Genomic DNA, 12089 nt, shown 5'->3' with positions numbered 1-12089 from the left:
TCGTATAAAAGTGGACGTGATGTTTCTCAATAATCGTGGGGGCGGCACGGAGGCTCAGTGGAGCGGTCCGGGTCCTTTCTGTGTGCAGTTTGCATGTTCTCCCTGTGTCTGCGTGGGTTTCCTCCCACAGTACGACGACGAGCGGTCCGATTAATTGAAGATGCCGATGCCGGAGTGTGTAAAATATGATGTTAAAATCCTAATAAATAAATAAATAAGGACACATCATCATCTGTGTTCTAGTTCCTTTATTCAGAGCTGGATTTGGAACCTGGTTCTGTGCTCCAGCGTCCTCTCGGGGGCGTGTCCGGCCCGTGCGTTCCCATACGAACCTCTACGAGGTACACGGAGATTCGTCCCGATCCCCGCTCGAGCGCCATGAGAACGAGCTGGCTGGGTGTTCCCGCGGGCGATCTGCGCGCGCCGATTTGCATTCTGTACAGACGCGAGTCTGAAATGCTGAAATTCCGATGCGGTTTCGGGCCCGGAGCAGGAGAGGAGCGGTCACGCCGGTTTGTTCTGATCACCAGAGCGGCTTCAGGCGCTGCGCTTCCGGTGAGCAGCGAATCATCCAGCGTCTGTTAGGACTGAACGATATTTGGTAGAGAAATATGCGAACCTTCAGTCAGGGTGTCGTTACTGGGGCTGCACGTCCACCGATCCGGTTACCTGCTGTTTATATTAACATGCCGTTGGGGATGTTTGTCCAGCATGTCGACTCGCGGCTTCGGGATGAAGTGATCGATCGGTTCCGATTTATGCTCGCAGTACCCTAGACGTTCTTTTAATGCTGTGTGTGTGTGTGTGTGTGTGTGTGTGTGTGTGTGTGTGTGTGTGTGTGTGTGTGTGTGTGTGTGTGTGTAGGAGATCCACAAGAAGGTGATGTCTCTGCAGTTCAGCGAGTGCCACACCAAGATTCGCCACGTGGACGCCCACGCCACCCTGGGGGACGGTGTGGTGGTGCAGGTGATGGGGGAGCTGTCCAACCGGGGGCAGCCAATGAGGAGGTTCATGCAGACCTTCGTCCTGGCGCCAGAGGTAAACACACACACACGACCATACCCAGCATTCCATGCTTCCATTGGCCCTTTGATACGATATGAAACCATGATTCGGTTCATTGCTTGGTTACCGTTCCCAGTCTGACCAGTTCCGTCCTCTGTGTGGTTCTCTCAGGGTTCCGCGGTGAACAAGTTCTACGTACACAACGACATCTTCCGCTACGAGGAGGAGGTGTTCGGAGACTCGGAGGCCGAGCTGGGAGGTAAACGCACTCGCACACTCATTGCAGTTGCGACAGCGCCTCCTACTGTCCGGTCAAAGCGCCTACAAGGCCACTGGCTGGTGGAAAGAAGCCGACGCCTTGATCCCTCGATTTGTCGCGAGGGGGCGTGTGCGTTCACCCAGACCTTGATCAGAATAGAGTGCTTACTGTTGATAAATGTACTACATGGCCAGAAGTATGTGGACGCCCCTGCTCCTTGCTAATCGGTGTTTAAGAATAATTGGCCAAGCATACAAAAATGTATTTTATGCTTTTAACTTTGTGGAAACAGTTTAGGGAAGGCCCTCTCCTGGTCCAGTGCACGGTTTAATGAGTTTTTGTGATGCTCTTAGTGTACCTCATGGGCACAAATTCCTACAGACACACTTCTAAATGTTGTGGAAAGGCTTTACAGAGTTGGCTGTGACGTCCAACTGGGAGCCCAGTAGGAATGGGATGTCCAATAAGCTGTTTCATGTGTCCACATACTTTTGGCTATGGAGTGTATAAAGTTTGATGTAGCGTAGAAATGAATGTGTGTGTGTGTGTGTGTGTGTGTGTGTGTGTGTGTGTGTGTGTGTGTGTGTGTAGAATCGGAGGAAGAGGAGGCGGAGGAAGAGCAGGTGGAGACCCACGCCTCACCTGAGCCCCCACAGGACCCTGCAGCTTACTACGAACCTCAACCTGTCAGGTAACCACACCCCCTTACAGTGATTGGCTGTGTAGAATGAATCCCCGCCCCCTTTTTGTGTTCCCGTTAATAACCGCGTGCTCCACGTGTTTTGACAGCAACGGCATGGAGGACCAGCAGGACGAGGCGGGGCAGGAGGCGGAGCCGGAGCCCCAGCCCGAACCGGAGGCCAATCAGGACTCGGAGGAGCTGAACCCAGAGGCGGAGCCTCAGGCCGAGGAGGTGGAGCCTGACGTGGAGGAGAAGCTTCCGGAGGAGGTGGAGGAGAAGACCCCGACCCCGGCCCCGGCCCCGACTCCGCCCCCTCGGACCCCGGAGCCACCCAAGGTAAATAAGTTACCTTACAGGCTGCGTCCCAAATCACATACACCCTCAACCGCCGCCCCTATATATACACACACGCCCGCCGTCCCTATATATACACGCACGCCCGCCGCCCCCAAATATACACACACGCCCGCCGTCCCTATATATACACGCACGCCCGTCGTCCCTATATATACACACACGCCCGCCGTCCCTATATATACACACACGCCCGCCGCCCCCAAATATACACACACGCCCGCCGTCCCTATATATACACACACGCCCGCCGCCCCTATATATACATACACGCCCGTCGTCCCTATATACACACACACGCCCGCCGCCCCTATATATACACGCACGCCCGCCGTCCCTATATATACACACACGCCCGCCGCCCCTATATATACACACACGCCCGCCGCCCCTATATATACACACACGCCCGCCGTCCCTATATATACACACACGCCCGCCGCCCCCAAATATACACACACGCCCGCCGTCCCTATATATACACACACGCCCGCCGCCCCTATATATACACGCACGCCCGCCGCCCCTATATATACACGCACGCCCGCCGCCCCCAAATATACACGCACGCCCGCCGTCCCTATATATACACACACGCCCGCCGCCCCTATATATACACGCACGCCCGCCGCCCCTATATATACACGCACGCCCGCCGCCCCTATATATACACGCACGCCCGCCGCCCCTATATATACACGCACGCCCGCCGCCCCTATATATACACGCACGCCCGCCGCCCCTATATATACACGCACGCCCGCCGCCCCTATATATACACACACGCCCGCCGCCCCTATATATACATACACGCCCGTCGTCCCTATATACACACGCACGCCCGCCGTCCCTATACACACACGCCCGCCGCCCCTATATATACACGCACGCCCGCCGCCCCTATATATACACACGCACGCCCGCCGCCCCTATATATACACGCACGCCCGCCGCCCCTATATATACACGCACGCCCGCCGTCCCTATATATACACACGCACGCCCGCCGCCCCTATATATACACACACGCCCGCCGTCCCTATATATACACACACGCCCGTCGCCCCTATATATACACACACGCCCGCCGCCCCTATATATACACACACGCCCGCCGCCCCTATATATACACACACGCCCGCCGCCCCTATATATACACACACGCCCGCCGCCCCTATATATACACACACGCCCGCCGCCCCTATATATACACACACGCCCGCCGCCCCTATATATACACACACGCCCGCCGCCCCTATATATACATACACGCCCGTCGTCCCTATATACACACGCACGCCCGCCGTCCCTATACACACACGCCCGCCGCCCCTATATATACACGCACGCCCGCCGCCCCTATATATACACGCACGCCCGCCGCCCCTATATATACACGCACGCCCGCCGCCCCTATATATACACGCACGCCCGCCGCCCCTATATATACACACGCACGCCCGCCGCCCCTATATATACACGCACGCCCGCCGTCCCTATATATACGCGCACGCCTGCCGCCCCTATATATACACACACGCCCGCCGTCCCTATATATACGCGCACGCCTGCCGCCCCTATATATACACACACGCCCGCCGTCCCTATATATACACACACGCCCGCCGCCCCTATATATACACACACGCCCGCCGCCCCTATATATACACGCACGCCCGCCGTCCCTATATATACGCGCACGCCTGCCGCCCCTATATATACACACACGCCCGCCGTCCCTATATATACACACACGCCCGCCGTCCCTATACACACTTGGTCGACAACCTTATATACACTTGACCGCCGTCCCTATACACACACACACGACCGCCGTCCCTATATGTAACTGTCGACAGAATTTCCCACAATGCACCTGGGCTTTTTAATTGTTATATAATTGGTTAATCAGGCTTTTCGATGTTCCCCTCAGGCGTTCTCCTGGGCTTCAGTAACCAGTAAGAATCTGCCACCTAGTGGATCCCTGTCCTCCACCGGAATCCCACCACACGTAGTCAAGGCTTCCAGCGTTCAGGTAACACACACACACACACACACACACACACACACACCTTTTCCTTCATTTATTTAGTCTCCAGTGTTGGACACAGTGTTTAATTGTTATGATATTTTAATCTTATTAATAATCCTTTATCTCTTTTGCTCTCCAGCCCAGAGTGGAGGTGAAGCAGGACTCCCACGCTCCTCTACCCAGAGACCAGCGGCGTGAGAGACCCGCCTTCACCTCACGAGGACCCAGACCTGGTACACACACACACACACACACACACACTGACTGATATATGAACACACTGTGTGTTAGTTAGTGTTTGAACCCTCCTGATCATGTTTGCGTTTGTGTTCGATCAGACGGGGCGTCGGCCGAGGCGCAGGGCGGGAAAACCTTCTTCAGCTTCAGAGGTGAGCCAGGTGTGTGTGTGTGTGTGTGTGTGTGTGTGTGTGTGTGTGTGTGTGTGTGTGTGTGTGGTGAGATGAGATGAGAGATGCAGAGACTAACACGCTCGTTTGTTTTTGGGCGCAGGGCGTGGCGATTCTGAAGGGGGCGAGGCCGAGGGTCGCAGGACCGTCCGTCACCCCGACAGTCATCAGCTGTTCGTGGGGAACCTCCCTCACGACATCGACGAGGGCGAACTCAAGGACTTCTTCATGTGTGAGCACAGAGGGTTCTAATGCAGCAGATTATTTAGACACACTGATTACGTCACCGCAGGTTTAGCTTACTAAGCTAACACAGTTAGCCTCAGGCCCCAATTTACAGATAAACCCACTCGTATAATCACACCTTTATACAGGTTACACATCAGTGAGGATTTATTTACATTTATAAAGAACTCTGTTGGTTGCTCCGCATTGATTCGTCCGCCACGTTTGTAGTTTTCTGTGAGTAAAGTCGTGCCGCACTGAATGCTGGGATTGATCTTCAGCGCTGAGGAGGCGTCGGACGCTCCCTCGTCATCACTCAGGATTAAGGCGCCTCAGTAGGAGCATTTTAAGGGAGCTAAGCATTTAGACTAGAGACGCACGAGTACCGATACTGGTGTCGGGTATTCGCCCGGTACCGCACTCATTAACTCGTACTCGCAAACGAGGCTCCGATACTAAACATCCGATACCGTGTACCTGGTGCACGTCGCTGCGTTATACCCGGTTCACACGGCACGATTGTTGCCCTGATTTTCGCTCGGCGGCCGGGCGGCGCTAGCTTTGCCGGCTCGGGAGCGACTCGGCGTTCGCGTGTGAACTATCCGACAACTCGATCCGACCAACTCGCCGAGCGTCAGATATCTGATCTGAGATGTGCGACTGGGAATGAGTGACATGTGGAACAGCCAATGAGAACGCAGGATCCGGTGTGAGGGGAAACGCAGGAGAGGAGTGTAAACAGGTGGGACGGGGGGGGGGGGATAATATAGTTTATATCAGAATACATCAGCACACACACACACACACGTGTTACAGTATTTCTGACCTGATCGTTCTCTACAAAACATAACAATAAAACACCGACATTACAAAAATATTTATTAACCTCCAACTCACTACAGAACGATCCGTGCTGCTCGTGTTGCCAGATCCACTCAGATTCATTTATTTTTCCTCCTTGATTTCATCACGTCAGCGCACGAACACTTTCATCTCTCGCTACTTGTCGACGTGCATTTTTGGACGCGGTATCATTAAACCCCTCGTCACTTCTCACGTGTGTTTTTGTGTAAAAAAAAAAACGGTATTCTAAATAGGTATCGGTATCGACAAGTACAAAAATACATGTACTCGTACTCGGTTGGGAAAAAATGGTATCGATGCATCCCTAATTTAGACACACCCTCTTCTCAGTCTCAGGAGTGTAGGATGATGGGAAATGTGTCTGTGTAGAGAGAGAGCTAGGTTTAAACACACCCAGTGTTAGGACGCCCTTAGTGACTTTAATGTCTGAAAGGATTCCGGCTGTGTCGATTGACCTGAAAGTCTCCAAATCTACGAGATGACCTGAAATACTCCAGGTGCCGTGTGGACTGACCCGAAAAACCTTGGATGACCTTCATTATTATTCTGCATCATTAGTGTGCGTGTGGTGATCAGGAACCCTTGTCCTGGTGCTCTTGTGTTGCAGCGTACGGGAACGTGGTGGAGATGCGCATCAACACCAAGGGCGTCGGCGGCAAACTTCCCAACTTTGGCTTCGTCGTCTTCGATGATTCCGACCCCGTGCAGAGGATCCTGGCACAGAAGGTGAGCTCGGAATTACGTCCGATGTCGTCGCCATGACGAACGTTGTACATCGGGCAGCTGGAACGCTGACCGAGTAGAAAAAAGAACAGTGATCAAAACCATGCTGGGGCTTTCCCTGTGTGGAGCTGCTGTTGGGCTTGATTCGGGAGCTCTAGGTGCTCCCCCGGCCCCCTCACGCTCTTTACTTAGTGCTGTGGGGGTGTGGCTTATAGTGTTTATTCCTATCTGAATCCCGGCCAGCACAAGCGAGGGTTTCATTCTGGTTCAGGTTGAACAGTCTTACCGGCTACTAGATAGAAAAGTCGGCATGAATGTTCATCATGGGGCTCCTTATGATAAAAATCGTAAGAGCCTACATGGCTTCCAGCGTTCTTAATATTGTACAATGATTGGGGCCCCTGGGGGACCAGACTTTGACAGCCTGTCACACTTGGGCCCCCAACGTAAGACTAGAGAAACTCTACATGCTTTACTAACTTGAGCAATTGAGGGTTAAGGGTCTTGCTTAAGGGCCCAACAGTGGCAACCTGACAGTAGTGAGGCTTGAACCTGCAACCTTCTGATTACTAGTCCAGTATTTGAACCCCTGAGCTACCGCTGTCCCCCTGTAGTTTACAGACGTGTCTGTGGGGGGTGCGGGTGCTAGTGTGCGACTCTCACGTGTCTCTCCGCTCTGTCCCACGCAGCCCATCATGTTCCGCGGCGAGGTGCGGCTGAACGTGGAGGAGAAGAAGACCCGCGCCGCCCGGGAACGCGAGACCAGGGTCGCCGGAGAGGGACGCCGCGGCCCCCGGGGCATCATGGGCAACGGCATGGGGCGCGACCGGGACGGACGCGGGCCGCCCCCCTCCTCCTCCGCCTCGTCCTCCTCCAGGGCCGCCGTCGGGTCGGGCCGGGGCGGCGGCGAGAGCAGATTCGCCGGGCCGCGGCGCTGAGCGGGCGTCGCCGTCGTCCTGGACTGCGCTCTCTATCGTCACGACAACAAAAAATTTAATAAATGCAAAAAAAAAAATTCCTTTCTTTCAACGTTTTTTGGAATGTGACTGGCTTTCGGCGTCATCGGCGACGACGGCGGCGGCGGCGGCGCTCACCAACACCGCCATCTGATGTGAAAGATTAAAAACGCAGAACTTTCTCTGGCAGAGTCGTTCCCGGAGTATTCATCGCTTTCTTCTCTCGGGGTTCGTTTGATTTATTTTCTTATTCTTACGTGTTTTGTTCTTCGCAAGGAAAAAAGGGGCGTGGCTTATTTTCCGGTGGAACAAAAGACGAGTGTGTTTCACGGAGGGGACTCGCACATTTTATATCGGACATGAACGTCAACGCTTCGGAAAAAATGGATTAAAAAAAAAATCTATTCAAACGCTCACTGTACGACTTATTTATTTTGTTAGTTAATAAAAACAGTGGTGGTGCCTTAAATTCTCTCGCCCGTCTCTCTCTCTCTCGGTCTCTCTCTCATCCTGTGAAAGACTAAAGGATTGAACTCCTCAGACGTCAGGCATGTGCCGATATATCGGATCCACCGAAATTTTACCGAACTCACCTGACTTGTGTTTACACGGCCGACCCGGCTGCGTCTCGTTCAGGAACGACTGGGCTCTTTCTTTTCCCGAATATTAAACGGACACACGTGCTACCTTCAAATTTGACAAAGCAAGGACCCTCGGGAACGGGACGGACTGTTTCAGGAGCCGCCGGCCGCTCAAACGGGATTTCTGTACCGGTGTCTGGGTTCAGTATCGCGGCACTTCCATTCACCGATAATCGGCACATGCCTGGAGGGTGCGTGTGTGTGTGTGTGTGTGTGTGTTTACTCGGTCGAGGTAATATCCACAATGTTCCAGTCATGTACCACGCATTTGTAGCTACCAGTTTAGCGAATCTGAAAGATGTGTTTTTTATTATTATTATTTTTTTTTGGGAAGTTATTGCCACCCTGGGCACCATTTTAATGATCATCACTTGCAGTACCGCACTTCTACCAGAGTGGCCGCCAAATCCTCATATACTTTTTGCACTTTTTTTCTTGATTGTACGATTGTGTTGCATTAATTTTGGGTTCAAACGAAGAAATTGTTGCTGTTGGAATGCTAGGAATTGTAGTTTATTCAACATGACGTCAGTTCAGCATCAACTGAGGTGTGGCGGATTTACCTAGTGTATTTTTTCCTCATGAATATCGCCCCCCTGTGCGCTATATTAATGATCATCACCTGCAGTACCGCACTTCTACCAGAGAGGCCGCCAAATCCTCATTTACTTTAGGCTGTCTTTAAACTGAAATGATTTGTACTTGATTGTACGATTGTGTTGCATCCATTTTGGGTTCAGGTTAAGAAATTGTTGCTGTCGGAATGCTAGGAATTCCCGCTTAAAATAATAGCTCTGTAAAAATTGTCGTTTATTCAACGTGACGTGACGTCAGTTCATCAATTTGAGGTGTGGCGGATTTACCCAGTATTTTTTTTGCCCCCCTGCGCACTACCTTAATGATGATCACCTGCAGTACCGCACTTCTACCAGAGAGGCCGCCAAATCCTATTTTGCTTTAGGCTGTCTTTAAACTGTAACACTTATTTCTTTATTGTACGATCGTGTTGCTTCACTTTCGGGTTCAGGTTAAGAAATTGTTGCTGTCGGAATGCTAGAAATTCCCTCTAAAAAAATTTGCTCTGCACAAATTGTAGTTTTTTAAACGCAGCGTTAGTTGTGTGGCGGATTTACCCAGTGTATTTTTTTCCTTGTGATTTATGGCCCCCTGTGCACTACCTTAATGACTTTTACCTGCAGTACCACAGTTTTACCAGAGAGGCCGCCAAAGCTTCATTTACATTCTGCTGTATTTAAACTGAATGAATTGTACCTGATTAAACGATTGTGTTGCATCAGTTTTGGGTTCGGACGCTGTCAGAACGCTAGCAATTCCCGCTAAAAATAATAGCTCTGTCAAAATTGTTGTTTATTCAACGTGACGTCAGTTCAGCATCAATTTGAGGTGTGGCGGATTTACCTAGTGTATTCTTTCCTCATGAATATCGCCCCCCTGTGCGCTATTTTTATGATCTCTTGCAGTACCGCACTTCTACCAGAGAGGCTGCCAAATCCTCATTTACTTTAGGCTGTCTTTAAAGTGAAACACTTTTCTTGATTGTATGATTGTGTTGCATCAATTTTGGGTTCGGGCGCTGTCAGAATGCTACCGCAGAAATCCTCATTTACATTTAGCTATCTATAAACAAAATCACTTGTTTTGCTTCACTTGCTGTCGGAATGCTAGAAATTCCCTCTTGAATGTTTACGAAAAATAAAAAAAACTATAGCATTATAAAAAGTGTATTTTTTACCTTGTGATGCTAAACTGGTAGCTATAAACATCCTGGAATTATTAGCTACGTTAGGGTAAATTAAAACGAGCGCTGAACATTGTGTACATTATGGCCGACTCGTGGCTTTAGCTTGTTGCTGAACCGGTAGCGGCTGTGGCGGAGGGTTGCAGTGTTAGCGGTACTGATGACGGATTAGTACTGCGTGTGTGTGTGTGTGCGCGTGCGTTCTTTACTTTAGCGTACGTTTATGCTGATGCAGTATTTCACACTGTTTTGATTGTTTATTATTATTATTATTATTTTTATTTCTCTGTTGAACCACTCTGCACGTCCGGGTTCCTGAACGCAGCACGACCAGAGCTGTTTTTGATACGACGTTATGAAGCTAAGCTAGCACTTTGCGTTCTTCTTGATTTGCTGTTTCTTTTGGGTTGTTCTTTTTTTTTTCCCCTCTGAACCCCGTGTCCTTTTCAGGTCGGGGCGGGGTCTTGACCTCCGTTTGGCTTTAGCAGGTTCCGTCTGAATATATTTTCAACTTTCAATAAAACTACTGATGATCTGCAGCCACGTCTCTTTAATTATTTATTAGTATTTGGTCATTTTGGGTTCAAATGTGGGCGGGAACAAACACACTTGAATTTTCTAAACCAATCAGTGCCTCCTGAAGGGCGGAGCTCATATTAACACAAGGTGCAGTTCTGAATCGTGCATGATTAGTGCACTATGTGGCAGACAGGATGCGGTTTGGAACACAGCCGGAGACCCCCTGTATTTGGCTCCTCGTAGTCAGAACTGAAGCAAACGATAAGCCTATTTCTGAAAAGTAAGTGGGTGTGGCCACACTTGATTTCACCACCAATCGACTCCTGAAATATCGATCGACCTTACCGAGACGCCAAATCCTGATGATAGTATAGTAACACATCTTAAAATGCCATAGCAACAGCCCAGCAACCACTACGTACCACATATTAAAATGTCATAGTAACAGCCTAGCAACCACTACGTACCACATATTAAAATGTCATAGTAACAGCCTAGCAACCACTACGTACCACATATTAAAATGTCATAGTAACAGCCTAGCAACCACTAAGTACCACATATTAAAATACTATAGCAACAGCCCCAATCCCTTTGGGTTGTGTACTTTTACAAGGTGGTATGGCCAAAAGTATGTGGACACGACCATGAGCTAGCTGGACATATCCCATCCCTAAACCTAAAGTGTGTCTGTAGGAAATTGTGCCCATGAGGTGCAGTGAGAGGGCTTCAAGCAAGCCGTTCAGGTTCCTCCACCCCAAACTCAGGAGCAGGAAAGGCCCTTCCCTAAGCTGTTACCACGAAGTTAAAAGCACAGAATACAGAATTTTCTGCCAGTAATTTAATCACCACTTAGCAAAATGATCAGGGGTGTCCACATACTTTAAACTCAGTCCTCCTCCGACGACGACGACGACGAGTCTAAGCGTCTCTGATTGGTCTGAACGTTCCATCTCTGAAACAACGGCACCCCCATCAGGCGGGACAAGATACCGCGCGGAGGAAACCTTCCCGCGATCCAGCGGTACGCCGGATTTGGTGCCAATACGGATACGCGTCCGGGGTTCGGTGGCAGGAACGGGGTGAGGCGTTCAGCTCCAGGGTTCATGGTTCTTACAGTCAGTGCTGGATCCACGTCCTCAAATTTAGCACCGGTCTCGGGTCCTACGGTCACGGAAAAGATCCTACAGGGCGGAGTCACGGGCGCCCCGTCCACACCGATCGGCTCAGATCCAGTTAGCCAGCCCCCGAAATCTGTTTGATCTTTATACTCGGGAACTAAAGGGGGAGAAAAATACAAACACATGATCTGAAAATGGATCAGAGGATCAGACTCAACAGAATAAGATAAAATAATGAAATCTGACCTGCAGAGGAACTGGTGTGGACGAAGAGTGAGAAACACAGCAGCGCACACACACTCCTCTTCATCATCTTTAACTATCAGAGCTACTGAACACACTCCTCTACACACAGCGCTTATATACCCGTGTGTGTGTGTGTGTGTGTGTGTGTGTGGTGAAGACTAGACAGGTGATTAAAGAGTGAATCAAAGGTGAGTGCATGATAATCTGAGAACAACAGAGTCAGTGTGTCAGGATTAACAACCGGGTGAGCTAAGAGTTTAACATGACTAGCGTTACAAAAACTGTGCAGGTTGAGC

At 50.6% G+C, this 12089-nt stretch overlaps 2 protein-coding genes across 4 annotated transcripts in view; one reads left to right on the top strand and one right to left on the bottom strand.

Annotated features, from left to right (window-relative positions):
* Positions 1 to 10446, top strand: part of g3bp2b (G3BP stress granule assembly factor 2b) — a 14827-nt gene extending 4381 nt beyond the window's left edge. For 2 of the 3 annotated variants that reach the window (XM_063015374.1, XM_063015375.1), the window contains 10 exons: positions 865 to 1038; positions 1177 to 1264; positions 1856 to 1955; positions 2054 to 2282; positions 4234 to 4335; positions 4472 to 4565; positions 4671 to 4721; positions 4843 to 4971; positions 6436 to 6554; positions 7241 to 10446. In XM_063015374.1, coding sequence (XP_062871444.1) covers positions 865 to 1038; positions 1177 to 1264; positions 1856 to 1955; positions 2054 to 2282; positions 4234 to 4335; positions 4472 to 4565; positions 4671 to 4721; positions 4843 to 4971; positions 6436 to 6554; positions 7241 to 7489 — 1335 coding nt within the window. In that variant the 3' untranslated portion in view covers positions 7490 to 10446. The remainder of the gene's footprint in view (positions 1 to 864; positions 1039 to 1176; positions 1265 to 1855; positions 1956 to 2053; positions 2283 to 4233; positions 4336 to 4471; positions 4566 to 4670; positions 4722 to 4842; positions 4972 to 6435; positions 6555 to 7240) is intronic. The other variant, XM_063015373.1, reaches the window with a different exon arrangement.
* LOC134333832 (NLR family CARD domain-containing protein 3-like) overlaps positions 1 to 12089 on the bottom strand; it is a 560375-nt gene that overhangs the window by 355242 nt on the left and 193044 nt on the right. The window lies entirely within an intron of this gene.

This window comes from Trichomycterus rosablanca, chromosome 19 (genome assembly GCF_030014385.1).
Source record: "Trichomycterus rosablanca isolate fTriRos1 chromosome 19, fTriRos1.hap1, whole genome shotgun sequence".
Lineage (NCBI taxonomy): Eukaryota > Metazoa > Chordata > Actinopteri > Siluriformes > Trichomycteridae > Trichomycterus > Trichomycterus rosablanca.
This window is presented reverse-complemented; position numbering and strand designations above follow the sequence as displayed.